The 18,617-nt window shown below is 38.2% G+C and overlaps 1 protein-coding gene across 4 annotated transcripts in view; it reads right to left on the reverse strand.

Moving 5' to 3' along the window:
- The window catches only part of LOC134352539 (intermembrane lipid transfer protein VPS13B-like), a 1,085,891-nt gene that overhangs the window by 321,733 nt on the left and 745,541 nt on the right, over window positions 1-18,617 (reverse strand). For 2 of the 4 annotated variants that reach the window (XM_063059809.1, XM_063059800.1), the window contains exons 26-29: window positions 16,057-16,228; window positions 14,295-14,409; window positions 7,113-7,254; window positions 5,909-6,323 (exon numbers count right to left, since the gene is read on the reverse strand). In XM_063059809.1, coding sequence (XP_062915879.1) covers window positions 5,909-6,323; window positions 7,113-7,254; window positions 14,295-14,409; window positions 16,057-16,228 — 844 coding nt within the window. Of the gene's footprint in view, window positions 1-5,908; window positions 6,324-7,112; window positions 7,255-8,852; window positions 8,920-14,294; window positions 14,410-16,056; window positions 16,229-18,617 lie in introns of all 4 variants that reach the window. The other 2 variants (XM_063059806.1, XM_063059814.1) reach the window with 2 other exon arrangements.

Raw genomic sequence — 18,617 nt, forward strand, 5'->3', positions numbered from 1 at the left:
AGAAAATACAAAGCTATTCTGATACTTCTGTAAATAAAAAAGCTCTTCAACTTTCTAAAAGTCTATCTAGCTTTTAACCAATATTTAACATATATTTTAAACACAAAACATATAATAGAATGGCTCCAGAACAGGCCCTATGCCCCATGATGTCTGTACCAATTATTATGCCAAAATACACTCCTCCTATCTAACTGTGCATGATCCATATCCATTCACTCTCTACATCTTCATGTGCTACTCTAAGTGCCTCTTTAATAGCATGATTGTATCAGTATCCATCATATCCATCACCCCGCTCTCACACCCCAGCAGCACGTTCCAGGTACCCACGACTCAGTGTGTCAAAAAACTTGCCTGGCACATATCCTTTCAACGTTTCTGCTTTCACCCCAAAGCTACACACTCTGGTGTTTGACATTTCCATCCTGGGAAAGGGACTCGACTCTCTACCCTATCTATGCCTCTCATATACCTCTCATAATTTTACAACTTGCTAAACTTCTGATGACTTCCCTTTCTAACAAAAGGTTGCCAATTTGAAATGTTAGCCACGGTACTCTCTGACCTCCTGAGGGATTTGAGAATTTTTCAGCTTTAATTCTTCTGAGAACATATTTAATGCGGAAATAGTTTTTATATATTTCCCCATGACAATAGACAACTTTTGAATAATTGACTGATTATGCAGAATTCAAAACTGTATGGGATAAATAGAACAGAAGATATAAATTAAATACTCACATAAAAATCCTTTCATTGCAAACCACAAACCCACAACTCCCAGTTCATTTTAGATAAGACATTTTCAACACAAAAATAGTGTAACTATGTCAGTGCTGTCTCTTTTGATTAACCTGAGTGATTCAGCTTTCTTATTGGTTTAATGTTGATGTTGATAATTACATGCAACCTCTCTATTCACAATCTCGGTCCTACTTGTTGATTGGGCTTACAGGCCTGTCAATTACAAACTGAAATTAACCACCAAGGAGATTGTGGAAGTTCACAGCTCAGAAAGAGGTTATTCACCCCACTGAGTATATACCAGCTGGAAAATTACGTAGGTTACTCTCACCTCCCAGACTTTGGTTCACTGCAGGTTCTTTGTGCGCAAACAGATATGGTTAAATGAGAAGGCTTACAACCCCACTCTCCTTTCAGGCAGTGACTTCTAAACTCCAACCTATCATTGAGTGTTTTTTTTATTTCTAAACTTCCTTCTGATCTGTCTGCAAATTTCTATCCATCTCTGTTCCCTTATCACCGATCTCCTTTATGCTTTCCTTGTCTCATAATTTCATATGCTTACCTCAATTACATCTCCCCATAGGATTCATTTTTTTCCCCACAGTCATGAGCATTGCTCAAAACTATAATTCTCCTGCACCAGCAGCTTCTAGTTTTGTGGGTTTTGAGGTGGCTGATGAGGCCAGTATGGGAACCGCAGACTTCCATATGGGGCTGGAGATGGTTAGCAGTACAGACAGTGGGTCGTTTAGAGTATTAGAGCTACAGAGAGAGATACAGCACAGCAATATACATTTCGGCCTAAGTGCATACTGGCTATCAACCACCTACTTGCACTAATCCTACATTAATCCCTTCTTAAAATTCTCTCAGCATTCTCTTCAACTTCCCCAGACTCTACCTCTCATCTGCATACCAGAGACAATTTACAGCAGCTAATTAACCCACTAGCCTATACATCTTTAAGAGGAATCCCGGAACCTGGGTGAAACTCACAGTCTCAGAACATGCAACTCCACACATACAGTAACCTAAGTTAGAACTGAACCAGGATCTCTGATATTGTGAGGCAGTGGCTCAACTGGCTGTACTATTGTGGGATCTATTTGAGAGTTTGCGAGTTGATGCTTCCATTCTAATGTTCCTTCTTGAGGATTTTGAGCATTTCTCCATTTTAAGCAATCATGAACCAAAAGTTTCCAGCAATCAGTGGGAAGCTGCAGTCCCTCACAGATGCTTTGAGCACATCCATAAACCTTTTCCACCATGAAAGACTTTGGCAAATGTCTGCACATACATGGTGGAGAGGATCCTGACTGATTGCATCGCAGCCTGGTATTAAGACTCCAATGCGTAGGATTGCAATAGACTACAGAGGGTGGTAGACTGAGCCAGCTCCATCAAGGACACAACCTGCCCCACAATCGAGGAATCTTCAAGACACAGTGCCTCTTGAAGGCAGCACCCATCTGCAAAAGACCTTCACCATTTGGAACATGCCCTCTTCTCATTACTACTATCGGAGAGGAGGTACAGGCGCCTGAAGACCCACACTCATTATTTTAGAAACAGCTTGTTCCCCTCCATTATCGGGTTTCTGAATGGTCTAAGAACGTTACCTCACTATTCCTCTTTTGCACTATTTATTTATTTAACTTTTAATTATAACATAGTCATTTTTATGCATTGCACTATACTGGTGCTGCAAAACAACAAATTTCATGTCATACATCAGTGATAATAAACCTGATTCTGATTGTGCCTGATAATATCTTCCCATGACAAACTGTCTCTTTTTGGAAGTCCAGTGATAAAATAGAAAATTTTCCACTGGCATGTCAGGCCCTGGATGCCAGGCACCCCATCAATGGAGCTTGCAACTATAGTCCACTGGGTGCACTGAGTGCCTTAATTTTGGGATATTGACCTGGAAGGACACTGATGCAAGGTTATTAATCCTTTGGTTAACATAAAGGATTCTACAGAGATAGCATCTCCACATAAATAAGCCAAAATGTCAATAGAGCAATTAATTAATCTGCCTACTCATTGCTGCCTGTATTGCAAAGTTTCTATTACCCTTATCTACATTTTTCTTTTGCTCAAAATGGAATAGTTTTGGCATTATTTAGCTTTTCCCCACCTAATTAAGGTTATCAATTGATTAAAATATTTCATGTTTTTTCTAGAATGCCTATGAGATGGCTTTTTAGAGCAGCTCATGGTCGAGCCCACTAGGGGATCAGCTATTCTGGATTGGGTGTTGTGCAATGAATTGGAATTGTTTAGAGAGCTTAAGGTAAAAAAAACTCTTAGGGGCAAGTGAGTATAATATGATCGAATTCACCCTGAAATTTAAGAAGTAGGAGTCAGGATGGTTTCCTCAAGGGAAAATCTTGCCTGACAAATCTGTTGGAACTCTTTGAAGAAACAGCAAGCAAAATAGATAAAGGAAAATCAGCTGATGTTGTACACTTGGACTTTCAGAAGGCCTTTGACAAGGTGGCACACACGAGGCTGCTCTGAGCCTATGGTATACAGAAAAGATTCTAGCATGGATAAAGCAGTGGTTAATTGGAGGGAGGAAGCAAAGAGTGGGAATAAAGGGAGCTTTTTCTGATTGGCTGCCAGTGACTAGTGGTGTTCCACAGGGGTCTCCATTGCGACCGATTCTTTTTAAGTTACATGTGAATGATTTGGATGATGGAATTGAATGCTTTGTTGCAAAGTTTGCAGGTGATATGAAGACAGGTGAAGGGGCAGGTAGTTTTGAGGGTGTAAAGAGGATATAGAAGGACTTAGACCGATTAGGAGAATGGGCAAAGAGATGGCAGATAGAATAGTGTCGGGAAGTGTATGGCTATATACTTTGGTAGAAAAAATGAAAGAGATGACTATTTTCTAAATAGACTGAAAATACAAAAACTGAGGCATAAAGGCACTTGAGAGTCCTTGTGCAGGTTAGTTCCCTCATGGTTAATTTGCAGGTTAAGTCTGTGGTAAGGAAAGCAAGTACGATATTAACATTCATTTGAAGAGGACTAAAATATAAAAACAAGAATGTAATGTTGAGATTTTATCAAGCATTGGTAAGGCCTTACTTGGAGTATTATGAGCAGTATATTATGAGCAGTTTTGGGCCCCTTATCTGAGAAAGGATGTGCTGAAACTGGAGAGGGTTCAAAGGAGGTTCACAAAAATTATCCCAAGATTGAATAGCTTGTCATATGAAAAGCATTTGATGGCCCTGGGTTTGTACTTACTAGAGTTCAGAAGAATGAGGGGTGACCTCACTGAAACCTATTGAATGGTGAAAGGCCTTGATAGAGTGGATGCGGATAGGATGTTGACTATGGTGGGACAGTCTAAAAGAGGACACAGACTCAGGATAGAGGGGCATCCTTTTAGAATGGAGATGAGGAGGAATTTCTTTAGCCATTGACTGATGAATCTGTGGAATTCTTTGCCACAAACAGCTGTGGAGGCCAAGTCTTTATGTATATTTAAGGCAGAGTTAGATAGATTCTTGATTGGTCAGGGCATGAAGGGATGTAGGGTGGAGGCAGGAGATTGGGGCTGAGAAGAAAAATGGATCAGCCATGATGAAATGGTGGAGCAGACTCAATGGGCCAAATGGCTTAACTCTGCTCATACACCTTTTGGTCTTGTGTATCAAAAAGGGCATAATGTCATATGTGGCATTGATGAAGAAATAAATGCAAGAAGATCTTCTGCCATTGAGTTTGCTTTGCCATTATGATCAATCTAAGCCAGTGCCATTTATCAGCCATAGTTCCATAAACTCCTGATAAACTTACCCACAGGAGCTAGTCTCAGTGTCAGAAGGTCTAAATGCCCCTGCACCAATATTCTATGAGTGACAATTTTAGATTTACACATGTATGTTATAAAATAGCTCTTGATTTCCATCCTCAATATCCTGCTTTTAACTTTTCAGTTCATGTAAAACGTTTCTGATTCACCAGAAGAAATCGTTCAAGGGCAGCATATCAACTGCCTCATTAATTGATGGCCTTGTACAGAAGTAAAAAAAAGCCTAACTTTACTCTTGCATAAACAAGAGAAAATTTGTAGATGCTGGAAATCCAAGCACACATAAAATTCTGGAGGAACTTAGCAGGCCAGGCAGTATCTATGGAGAAAAGCAGAGTCAATGTTTCAGGTCAAAACCTTTCAGCAGGACTGGAGAAAAAAAGCTGAGGAGTAGATTTGAAAACAGGGGGGAGGGGAGAGAGACACCAAGCAATAGATGAAATTTGGAGGTGCAGGGATGAAGCAAAAAGCTAGGAGGTTGATTGATGAAAGCGACAGAAGGCCATGGAAGAAAGAAAAAGGGGGGGGGAGGAACACCAGAGGGAGGTGATGGACGGGCAAGGAGATAACATGAGAGAGGGAAAAGGAGATGGGAAAGTGGTGAAGGTTGGAGGCTACTCAAATGGAATACAAGGTGTTGTTCCTCCAACCTAAGTGTGACCTTATCACGACAGTGGAGGAGGCCAAGGTTGGACATATCGGAATGGGAATGGGAATTGGAATTAAAATGGGTGGCCACTAGGAGATCCTGCTTGTTCTGGCGGATGGAGCGTAGATCCTTCAACTCATTGTGTCCATGCCACCCTTTGTACCGACCTACACAAATCTCAATTACCTATTCAATCAGAGCTGTCTATACTTTCGTGACTGTGGTACTTGTCGAGATGCTTCGCCAATGTCATGAGGGTTTCAGCCTCTCTGACCTCTTTCACAGCACATTCCAAACACCAACCACCTTCTGTGCAAAGAATTGTCCTGATATCCACTCTCAGCCTCCGACTTATCCCTTAAACATTTTGTCTTTGACATCCCAACCATGTAAAGAAGATTTTTTCAATCTAACCCCCCTCCCCCCCCCCCACAACTTAATATAGCTCGATGAAGTCATCGCTTAGCCTCCTCTGTTCTAGTGAAAGCAAACCAAATATCTTCTGGTCTTTCCTTATAGCTGTAATGCTCTAATCCTGCCAAATGCCCTCAGCACCTGTTCCACAGCATCACACCTTTCCTATATTGTACAATGACACACAATATTCTCAATATGGCTTATATCAAATTCAGTGCAGAGCTAGCAACCCTCCCAAAGCAGTGTTCAATGGATTACCTCCTTCATGCTGCTCATGCTCTCCTTTGGGAAAGAACACTCGAATAACACTTGTGTTGATGTACATAAGCGGCAAGTCCCGTGATGTCAGGGCATGTGCCCTCATAGGCTGCCCAGTTGATTTCCTCTTCCCCTTCGGCGTTTTTGGCAACTTAGCTTGGAATATACTTGCCACCTTGTGAATCAATGAGAAGGAGAGCACAACATCGAATGGCTGAGCACTTAGGAGGATCTCATGGAGATACTGGGGTGAACTGTCAATGAAGCCTTCTGCCAGCCTGTGCAAGCTCCGCGAAGCCCGTTCTGATCTCGATGTTAATTTGTGTCTGACATTTCGTGTTACCGCCCTGGTGTAGGTAAGGGAAAGAAATCCATGCTGCTGGTGGGAGCCTTCTAAAAGTTTGGCTGCCATCTGCTTGATCACAAAATATACACAAATCAATAATGGGTAGCAGATATTTGTGCTAAATAAAACAGAGAAAAGTTACTTTATAGAAAGCATGCTTATTAAACTGTTTAAGGCAGTTTTAAAGTCATTTATTTTAAGCTGCAAGCATCACCATCTGTAATAAATATATAAAAATGAAAGTAGCCTTTTTCAAAGTCTCTTACAAGCAAATTACTTCCTTGTGTAGCACCAGGTGGGCCCTCCTTTTAAATGAAAACACACAACACAATTGTAATTGAAGCCCAGGTTTACTTTGAGTGAAAAACTATTTTAATGATTTTCATTACGTGTTTCCAGTTGCAAATACAGCTTGCTGACAAAGATTCATTGTTTTAAAATTACTCCTACACCTGCTCTGGGTGTTTTGTTTTAAATAAGTCTGGGAATATACAGCTCCACATACATAATTGTTCTATTAAAGTACTAACTACACCTTGTGCTCACTTGTTCCCTTATTTCATTGGACACCATAGTGAAGTCACAAAGCGTGAAGGAAGCCTATTGATCTCCAAAGCATTACAGCACTGTGGTGACAGTAGAAGGGATAATATCTTTATTTTAATGATCAGTTTAAAAATTATTGTTATGGTACAATGCCCACAAGCACACAAAATATTAGGCAGTGGTGCTACTCAAGGAAGGAATTGAAAGGTTGATCACAAACTGAAGATTTCACACATAAATAGCAGTAAATTTATATAGATTAAAGGTTATTAAAAGATTAAATCAGTAAAAGTAATTTAACTTATTCCTTACAGGGGGAAAGAAGCCAGAAAAATGGCTGAAAGGATCTTGCTTGCTGAGGGGTCGAATCAACAGGGTGCGTCTGTTCAGCTTGTCAGTACAAGAAAGTACCACACCTCCAAAATGCCCGAGAGACCATGGGCCTTCCCCAAGGCTTGAGGTAACGGACAAGAGAGAGAAAAGAGACAGTGGTGGGGAAGGGAAAAAGCAATAAAAAAGGCCATAAGCAAAAAAAATTAAAGATTATGTTGATTATATTGAAGGTTAATACAGCTAAAGGCAGCTGGAGGTACAGCCATCTCAGTGAACCCACGTTATGTGTTCCCAATATACCAAGAAATAAAATAGGCTTTATTGTTCTCTTGCCACCCAAATGACTGAGGTAGTCATGCCATAACTTTTATTTAATCACAAGTAGAAATGATCATCAGTAAACTCAATGAATAAATTTTTATTAATCAAATTTACAAAATAACATGATATTATAGTAATAAAACTTGGGAAATTCAAAGAAAAATTGAATGATGTTTTAATTTTGAAGTTATAGTTATTCAACTGGGTGCACATAACAAAGGGAAAATTTAAAGACAGACTTACAGACTTCCTGTTGGTCTAATGTTTGGAATTAAATTCAGCAGAAAGTAGGAAACAAAATCCATTTGATTTGAAATGCAAGAGTAAGCATAATCAGAATAAGAAGACATAGTTAAAAGAACAAAAACCACTGCCTTCAGAAAATGCAGTGCTACATATTTTATGGGAACATGAAATTTTCAGTTTAAAAATAATTTTAATAACTCTCATAAATTTTCCATAATTATAATAAAGTCTGCGATTATTTGTTTGCATTTAGGTTTTTAGAATGGCACGTCACTGCCATCAGTTCAGTAATTATTTTAACTTCTGTTATTCTTTTACTTTCTCATAAACAATGAAGTGTTTTTAAAGCAAATGTATTTATACATTTATATATAAACGTATTTATATAATCCTTTGAGTTATTATAAACAGTAACTTTTATATATGGGAGGGAAGTCCCACAGATCAGAGTGGCAGCCATCTGTACAGAATTATGTTTGCCATTTTCTCTTGCAATTTAAAAAAATGTAATTCAGATATCAAAAGATTTAATTTTCAACAATAAAAAATGAATTTAAAAGAAATTATGATTATAATTCTATTATGGACTTATTGAGTATGCCTGCAAGAAGAAAATGAATCTTAAGAGTTGTATATCGTATCTATACTTTGATAATAAATTTACTTTGAACTTTGAAACTGGTATATTAGTTTTAAATTTTAAATGTAATTCTCTGGATAGACTAGAATTAAATGACCAAATGTTCCCGAGGAGAGAATGAAGGAGGAGGAAATGAAAGGAAGTTCTTGTCTAAATGGAATTAGGAGACTATATTTGAATAACAAATACAAATAATTAAGAGCTTTATTTGATTATCTTTGAGGATCAGTACATATTAAGAATCACCTTCTCTGAAAAATGTGTAAGATTAGGTCTGACTGTAAATAGTCAGACTGTAAAAAGTACTACGGGTATATTTGCTGCATCCTTTTACATATTAAGCAGTCCATGTAAAGCATGCAAAATGTCAAATCTATTGAAAAACTTCTGCTAAATAGTTTAGTTCTTTTAACCATTGTCTTCACATTCTGCCTCAGAATTTGCAAGATAATTATCACTCAATTTAAAGGATTGAGAAATCTGTTATGATTTATTCACTATGAGAGTCTCACCCCAGGTTTTTCTTTGCATTGTAGAAGGATTCCATCAAATTGTCCTGTGTGCCAGCCTTCACCTGGCCTGGAAAACACAATTCCTGCCTTGTCTAGTCTAAACAGTCTTGTGATTTTAGTGACTTACACAAAATATAAACTGCACTAAAAATACATACCTCAGCTTTTACCTAGCCACTAGGAGAAATATTCACAACAAATCTAAATGATCAAACATGAATTTCCATTTAGAAGTACTTCATTTATGAAATTAAGATATATTTCTGAATTGATCAGCACTTTACCAACATAAAGGTAGATGACTATTTATTCACTACGAAAATTTCATGAGGTTCTTATGTATATTTTTAGCTGCATATGGGGACTCAAAGAGAAGTTGCCCAAACTGGACAGGCTACATAGACAGAATTCAGCCCCCATGTGAAGTCATGATTTCCAAGTTTATTTCTTTCCATTTCCACAAAAAGTATTTCTTTATCCACACTTATATCAATACACATGCATGATTCTATAACAAGTCAATCTATAAGCTGGTAATTGGAACAGGAAAGCCAATGACAATTTTTTTCGTTGTTGTATAATGTACTCTGTCCATTGAATTAATCAGTGAGGGCAGAATGAGATGGAGTCACAGAGTGACACAGCACAGGATCAGGCCCTTCAGCCTACAGAATCCACACTGACAGAAATTACCCATTTTAACTCTCCCTAAATTATTTGCATTTCCTGATTAATACAATTCCAGATTCCACCTACACACACGGGGCAATATACAATAGCAAGTAAACCAGCTTCATTATTTTCATCAATAGGGTGCTATATGATTGTTTTGATCGATAGTTGCACTACGTGATCAGAATTCTCAACTATTATATTCATCAGGGGCAAAAATAAGCTGGTTCTGCTAGTACAACATACTATACATCTGTACAAATCAGTTAAGATCGTAAGGCCATCAAATATAGAAGCATAAACATCATTCAGCCCATCAAGTCTGTCCGTCATTCAAACCTGACCAATTTCCTTTCCAACCTCTTTCTTCTGCCTTTTCTCCACAACCCTTAACCCCTTTACTAATCAGTGCTTAGTATCTGTCTTAATTAATCCCAATGACTTGGCCTCCACAACCCTCTGTGACAACAAATCCCACAGATTCCTCACCCTCTGCCTGAATAAATGTCTTCTCATCTCAGTTCTAAAGGAATGTCCCTTTATTCTAAGACTGTACTCTCAGATCCTAGCCTCTCCTACTAATGGAAACGTCATCTCCACGTCTACTCTATCCAGGCCTTTCAGCAAGACATCAGTGTTGGTGATACCACTGCACTGATACCATTATACTTACATATAATTTTAGCAAGGACAATAACCTATCAGTAACTAATATACACCTCAGAACCGTTAGGAAGATTTAAAAAAAATGCAGAGCCAGAGTTAAAGATACTGTACCATTCCAGGAACTACTATGTGGAGGGTTTCAAATAAGCTAAAATGTCATCTGGGGACTTTACTCACTTAGAGCTCTGTCTGTAGAAATTAGATTATAGTTGGTGATTTCTTGTTGTTTAAGGTGATAACCTATTAATGTGGAAATGCTTAACTTGCTCATTTTTTTTAGTTAGGGACAGTTGCACTAGCTCATCACATGATAGGCTTAGTACTATGCAAGGAGCAGCAGTTTGTTATCTGCCTCCACCATAACAATTGGTTTTCTAAAAATTCCTTTGAAAGAAAGTGGTGGCAATGAACAAAAGAAACAAATATCCAATTTAGATCACCAAAGGTCATTTATAACACTGTGCTAACAGGATAATAAGTAACTAGAGAACATTCTTAAAATAATAAACACAGATTATTGATCCATGCACAAGATACAGTGGCATGCAAAAGTTTGGGCACCCCTGGTCAAAATTTCTGTTACTGTGAATAGCTAAGCAAGTAAAAGATGACCTGATTTCCAAAAGGCATAAAGTTAAAGATGACACATTTCTTTAATATTTTAAGCAAGATTACTTTTTTATTTCCATCTTTTACAGTTTCAAAATAACAAAAATGGAAAAGGGCCTGAAACAAAAGTTTGGGCATCCTGCACGGTCAGTACTTAGTAACACCCCCTTTGGCAAGTATCACAGCTTGTAAACGCTTTCTGCAGCCAGCTAAGAGTCTTTCAATTCTTGTTTGCGGGATTTTCGCCCACTCTTCCTTGCAAAAGGCTTCCAGTTCTGTGAGATTCTTGGGCCATCCTGCATGCACTGCCCTTTTGAGGTCTATCCACAGATTTTCGATGATGTTTAGGTCAGGGTACTGTGAGGGCCATGGCAAAACTTTCAGCTTGCGCCTCTTGAGGTAGTCCATTGTGGATTTTGAGGTGTGTTTAGGATCATTATCCTGTTGTAGAAGCCATCCTCTTTTCATCTTCAGCTTTTTTACAGACGGTGTGATGTCTGCTTGCAGAATTTGCTGGTATTTAATTGAATTAATTCTTCCCTCTACCAGTGAAATGTTCCCCATGCCACTGGCTGCAACACAAGCCCAAAGCATGATCAATCCACCCCCGTGCTTAACAGTTGGAGAGGGGTTCTTTTCATGAAATTCTGCACCCTTTTTTCTCCAAACATACCTTTGCTCACTGCGACCAAAAAGTTCTATTTTAACTTCATCAGTCCACAGGACATTTCCAAAATGCATCAGGCTTGTTTAGATGTTCCTTTGCAAACTTCTGATGCTGAATTTTGTGGTGAGGACGCAGGAAAGGTTTTCTTCTGATGACTCTTCCATGAAGGTCATATTTGGGCAGGTGTCACTGCACAGTAGAACTGTCCACCATCACTCCAGAGTCGGCTAAATGTTCCTGAAGGTCTTTTGCAGTCAAACGGAGGTTTTTATTTACCTTTCTAGCAATCCTATGAGCAGTTCTCTCCGAAAGTTTTCTCGGTCAACTTGACCTCCACCGTTCCTGTTAACTGCCATTTCTTAATTACATTATGAACTGAGGAAACAGCTACCTGAAAATGCTTTGCTATCTTCTTATAGCCTTCTCCTGCTTTGTGGGCATCAATTATTTTAATTTTCAGAGTGCTACGCAGCTGCTTAGAGGAGCCCATGGCTGCTGACTGTTGGGACAAGGTATGAGGAGTCAGCGTATTTATAAAGCTTTGAAATTTGCATCACCTGGCCTTTCCTAACAATGGTTGTGAATAAGCCATAGCCCTAAAAAGCTAATTAAGATCTGAGACCTTGGTAAAAGTTATCTGAGAGCTCAAGTCTCTTAGGGTGCCTAAACTTTTGCATGCTGCTCCTTTCCTTTTTTTCACTCTAAAATTGTACAAAACAAAAATAATACACTAATCTTGCTTAAAATGTTGAAAAGAATGTGTCATCTTTAACTTCATGACTTTTGGAGATCAGTTCATCTTCTACTCACTTCACTATTCACAGTAACAGAAATTTTGACAGGGGTGCCCAAACATTTGCATGCCACTGTATGTCCTATGTGGATTATAGGTTACAAAGGCATCCAGCAACCATATTGCCAAATTACTATGCAAAAAATAGTAATGTAAATAGCAGTATATTATAAACGTGGACACCAACACGTATATGAAATCAACTCTTACGAACATGATTGGAAGTAGTTTTTTTTAATTCTTCATTTGAAGACGATATTGTTGACAAGACTAGTTTATGTTGCTCATTCCTAATGACTCTTGAACTTAAAAGCTCTCTGGACTACTTCAGATGACAGTTGATCATATTGCTGTTAGTCTGGGTGTCTATTAAACAACATAGTTCCCTCCTTTGAAGGTTTTTATTAAAGGGAAGGTTTTATCAACTATCTGATATTTCCACAATCATTATTTCTGATAGCAACTTTATTCCAAATTAATTTAATAAACTTCATTTTAATGCCCCACCCACTAGGGCAGAATTTGAGCTAATCACCAGTCTAGGCCTTGGATGTATTCCTATATGCATGGTGTAAATAGCAAGTAAGAGCAAACAATGATATGCAAATTACATTCAAAATGCAATTTCCATGAACTAAATAAAGATGAAGAATTAAATTGCATCTCTGAGACTGGGTATTTTCATTTTCTAGGTCATAATCTTCAATGGATGCCATTATAAAGAGAGTCAGAACTCAGCTCATATTTCCACATTACAGCACCTCTGCTGGGATTTGAATGTGTGCTGATACATTCCTAAAGCTGTAACACTTGCTGAGCTTTTATCAAATTTCCAAAGGTTTTAACTAATCGGAGATCATGGCCCAATGTCAATAGCCAGAATTCCCAGCCTGAAGGGAGAATTATTGTTTAATTGATAACTCTGACTTAAGTGTTTTAAAGTCCAAGACAGGACCAATTTTAGTTTTAGCTATGGTTCTCCCTCACTGTGCTTTCTTAATTAACTTCCGTCACACTCTCACCTTCCATCTTACAAGATGGATGGAATAATATTTAATTTTCATTAAGCAACATATGAATCACAAGTGGTGAAGGGTAACTGCAATGTGGAATTTTTCAGAGATACAATTCTCAAACTATAACAAGTATAATCCCACATCTCCATTTTAAATCAAATGAAAAGAATAAAAGCATCTTAACATTTTTCTTACAATTTTATAAAATTGAAAAATTCAATATACAAAAGAAAGATTAAAAAAAATTATCCTGGAACAAGTTACAAAGTAGCCTTTTCAATAATAAATAATGCTTAATAACTTCATATCTAAATACATTTTACATATAAGTTTATAGTCTCTTAATAAATTTATAAACTTTTGTGAGTTGGGCTTACATAAATGGTCAGAAGCAATACTGGGTGAGGTGACTGAAACCAGGCAGTAGTACCTGTGTGTAGCCATCAGTATTATTTGCAATATTTGTTTCTCAGATTGGCCAATTTGAAAATGAAGGGGGGGGGGCGTCATAAACAATCTATACATAAATCTTTTTCGGAAGTTGTTGAGAAACTCATATTATAATTTGTTGAAAGGCCCAAAGCTTCAGTCCATCAAAAAGCACCAAACTTTATTAACAGGAATTCACAGGGAATTGTGACGCAGCAAGCTGTAAAGCTTATTAAATGCCAGGACCAGGAAAAGTCTCTATTTTGTTATACTGTTGGCTAGAGTCTGATGTCAGAGGTGCATAACAAGTTCTACAATCAAATGACATGGCCTGTATGCACCAATTCCTCAGGCTACAAAGCCAAGGTTCTCAGTACATTGGTACAGGAGCACGACCCATATAATTCTCTGCAAATCCTCACACCCAGTATGTGCTGTGACTGAATGCTAAACCTAGTCCTCACTGAAGTTTAAAATTACAGCCATAAAATATTGCAGATATGCACCAAATGCCAAAACATCCAACAGCAGCACTTCTTCAATTTGCTAATCATGGTCCTATCTTGACTAAGAAACCATCATGAACTTACCTGTTTTTGTAGTGATCAATATTGAAGCTGCCTACTTTGCACTTAAGCTTAGTGTAAACATCTTGTATATCCACTGAAGCACTCAAGTCTTCGAGTTCACTCACAACACAGATCTCTGCAGGCATAACCAAAGAATTGTATTTATACAAAAATTGATAATTCTGTCATTGCCTTACAAATCATCCAACAAAAGAAACATTACATTTGTACTTATAAGCTCAACCTCTAATAAGTTTTATAATTGAGGCTCTAATTCAGCATGGTGTAAAAGTACAAAACAGAGCATTTATTCAACAGCATTGTATTTTTTTTCCTTTAAAATTCATGACCCACTCTCTAATTTAGACTTCTCTAACTTCTGCTAATGCCCCACCTCCCCCCATACCCCATCCGTTATTTTTATACACACATTCTTTCTCTCACGCTCCTTTTTCTCCCTCTGTCCCTCTGACTATACCCCTTGCCCATCCTCTGGGCTTTTCCCTCCCCTCCCCCTTTTCCTTCTCCCTGGGCCTCCTGTCCCATGATGCTCTCATACCCCTTTTGCCAATCACCTGTCCAGCTCTTAGTTCCATCCCTCCCCCTCCTGTCTTCTCCTATCATTTTGGATCTCCCCCTCCTCCTCCCACTTTTAAATCTCTTACTAACTCTTCCTTCAGTTAGTCCTGACGAAGGGTCTCGGCCTGAAACGTCGACTGTACCTCTTCCTAGAGATGCTGCCTGGCCTGCTGCGTTCACCAGCAACTTTGATGTGTGTTGCTCTAATTTAGCTCGTTTGATTTCTTTAATTCACACAAATAGTTCTTACAAAAGGTGCTGATGTTCAAATCTTCATAAAAGTTACTCAGATATGTGACTGCCAGGGTAACTTAGCAGCACAGAATTCTTTGGAACACAATGAAACCATATAAATACCATTTGGTTGATGTCATCTTGACAGCATGAGGGGATGAGAGAGGAATTTTCCACAGCATCTTTCTCCCCTACTGAATCTTATGGTTTCCATCTCTCAGGAACTTACATGGTTGAGGTTAGGTGACACAGTGAGGAAGTATTTAGTCATGATGCTCCAACAATCGTGAATGTGGACAAGCTAATGGACCAGCTACTCTTCATGCCTCAGAATTTCATATCTTAATGGCAAGTCAATGCCTCAAGCTTTCTACACACAATAAATACCTCCTCATTTCAACCCTGTGCAATAAAAAACAAATTCCACTTAGAGCTCTTCTTTAAGGTAAGGGGAATTGTTAACAAGAACCTAAACAAAATACTCTATTACTGCAAAGCACAATATGTGTTAGAGACTATAATCTGATGTCAATGAGAAAGGAAATCATTTCAGTAGCAAGAGTCACTGACCGTGAACACACATTTTAGGGAAATCATAAAAATGATTGGGATAAGGTGAAATTTCTTTGAAAAAAGGAAACATTTGGAATCCTCTATTGCAGCGGACTGTGGATAAATAGTTGATAAATATTTGAATGCTAAAGAGATGAATGGATATGGGGATTAGCTGGAAAGCAGAGTTGGCTATAAACTAATTGAATTATATTACAAATCTGATAGCTTGCATAGCCACAAATGCTTCTCTCACTTATTATATGAAAGAATTCAACGTTAAGGGAACTTGCTTCAGGTTCTCAATTTAAAGATCTAAATTTCTGTGAGGAAATGCAATAATCTGAATGCCAAAGAGTTAAAGGGTGAATGGGTGAATTTTAATCTGATTAATTACTGGAGAAGAAACATTTCTCACCTGTACCACTATTGCCAGATTCACGTGCAAACAATTTAACAGTCACTTTAGGCAACATCCATTGCATCCATAAACTGATACATCCAGTGGTCCCACCAATGTTGCTAGTTTTCTGCTCCAGGGTGGAGGAGTCAGAGAAAGGGCTCTCATCAACCATTTGGACTGAATCACCCTGTGGAAAATATTTATGTTTAAGAATTTCTCAACAGCTGTGGAATGAAATAATTATACCTGACAGTTTTCTTTATTAACCACAACTAAACCACATCTTTGGATGCAAAGATCCTGAATATAAAAATGAACAAGAAATAAACCATCATCTACATTTATTCTTTTAAACTAAATTTTATGAGGTGGATGGAAAATAGTTACAAAACCGTCAACTTCAATTCTCTTTACATTTCCAGGTAAAAAGGCCAATTTAAATGGTATGGTGTATCATTTCAAGATGTTCGAAATTATTTTACACCCAGTGTTTGTTTAGAAAGGGAAATGAAGCAAACAGTTCACACTAGGCAGACATATAAGTGACCAGAATGACCAGAACAAATTATTTCATCTGTTGTTTGAAGGATAAATATTTGTCAGAACTGTAGGAGAATCTGCAAAGAGTACACTTTATACATCCACCTGAGGCATTAGTTGGGTCATTCATTTAACAACTCATCCAACAACTTAATAATCAAATATCTGGAGTGAGTCTTGATCCTCGAGGCAAAAATGTTATCAAATGTGCCAAGGTAATGAAGAAGAAAGCCCTTAACTCTGAGTGGAGTCATCGGGGCGCCATCGTGACGGCATTTTTTTAAGCAGGCTTTCTTACTTTTATGAGGCTGAGTTGCTAGCTCGACGCTCAACCCAGCATGGATGGAAAACGTGCAAGGGAGCCGGCTGAATTCAAACTCGGGAGCCTTTGCTCCGAAGTCTGATGCTGATGCCACTACGCCACCAGCCGGCATAAGATAATAAAGATATTAAGTTATTTGTTTTAATAATTACTAACATTTGTTTTATCTTTAACATTTCAATTCAGCAAGTGTAACCACGTATTAGTTATTTCTACGCCAAAAGTATAAAAAAAGATCTTACAACACTCCATGAATCACTTCTCTACATTTAAATTTGTTCCTTTAATCCTAAGATTTTGAAACAGATTTCTTTTAAATGCTTGTATTAAAGGAAGCATTAATCTCACTGACATTCACTGGTTATTGATGACCTGTGACTGCAATTGCAAGTTTATAGACTTTTCTTTAAAGTTCTTACACTGTGATCAACGGTGGCTTAGCCAGCTTTAACAAACGTGTATATGTGAGTCCAGCTGCCACTACCTGACCACATTTTCATGACTATAAACAGAAGTTCGATGGAGCTGCTTTGAACTGTCTTTTACAAGAAACAATCAACTAGTCTTTCAGAAAATTTATTTTCTTTAGGCAAGTCAAAACATCCAATCAAAATTTCATAAGGTGGTGTTATTGTTTTCTTTCCATAATCTGTACTAAAGAAAAATGGGCTGAAACTAAAACTTAATCTCTGTTTCCAAAATGAAACATCACAGTTCCCTCCTCAAATGAAAGATCTTTTCCACATACCAACAGCCTATAGTACCATTAACATTCACCAAGCAAAACCATGTAATTCCTATAAGATTTATACACTGATTACGATCTAAAAGTGGGTCAGAACCGTTAAACCTTAAATAGAAGAATAAAGAAACATATAACAACTTTTAAGTATAGTATCAACTTCCAGGCTAGCAGATGGACTCTAACTGGCAGTGAGGAAAGGAAAATGAAAGTAAAAGGCAGCACACAGGGTTAATGACAGGATTCTTAGTAGTGTGAAGGAAAAGAGGAATCTTGGGATCCACATCCACAGATCACTCAAAGTGGTCGTGCAAGTTGATAGGATGACTAAAATGGCATATGGTGTGTTGGACTTCATTAGTTGGGGGACTGAGTTCAACAGGTAATATAGGAAATATAGGAAGGATGTAGTAGTTTTAGAAGGGGTGCAGATAAGATTTACCAGGATGCTGCCTGGATTAGAGGGCATGCCTTATGAGGATAGATTGATGAGCTAGGACATTTCTCTTTGGAGTGAAAGAGGATAACAGGTGACTTGATTAAAGTGTATAATATGCTAGGAGGCATAGACAGGGTGGACAAATTTCTCAGGGCACAAATGACTAATATGAAGGGTACAATTTTAAGTTGATTGGAGGAGGTGGGGCGAAGTCAGGGTGGCATTAACCAGCGACTCCTTTGCTTGCATCTTTAGAAAAGCTCTATTTCTATCTTTGATATCTCTTTTTTTTTCTTTTTCAGGGTGTGGGGGGATTCTTTTGAAGACCCTGACCTGGAATTACACTCTGACTTTGGTTCTTTGCAGGAATGCGACCCACTCTCAGGGCCTCACGACGGGCCACTTTTTGATATCCCAAGGACGCGGTCTGGAAGACAAGTGCGCCTTCAAGGTTCCGAATTTTCATGGTTCTGGGGACTTGCTGATTCTAGGCTGGTGCCTCTGACTGAAGCGTCATCTGTTTTAAATTCTGT

The sequence above is a fragment of the Mobula hypostoma genome, chromosome 1, assembly GCF_963921235.1.
Source record: "Mobula hypostoma chromosome 1, sMobHyp1.1, whole genome shotgun sequence".
NCBI classification, from domain to species: domain Eukaryota; kingdom Metazoa; phylum Chordata; class Chondrichthyes; order Myliobatiformes; family Myliobatidae; genus Mobula; species Mobula hypostoma.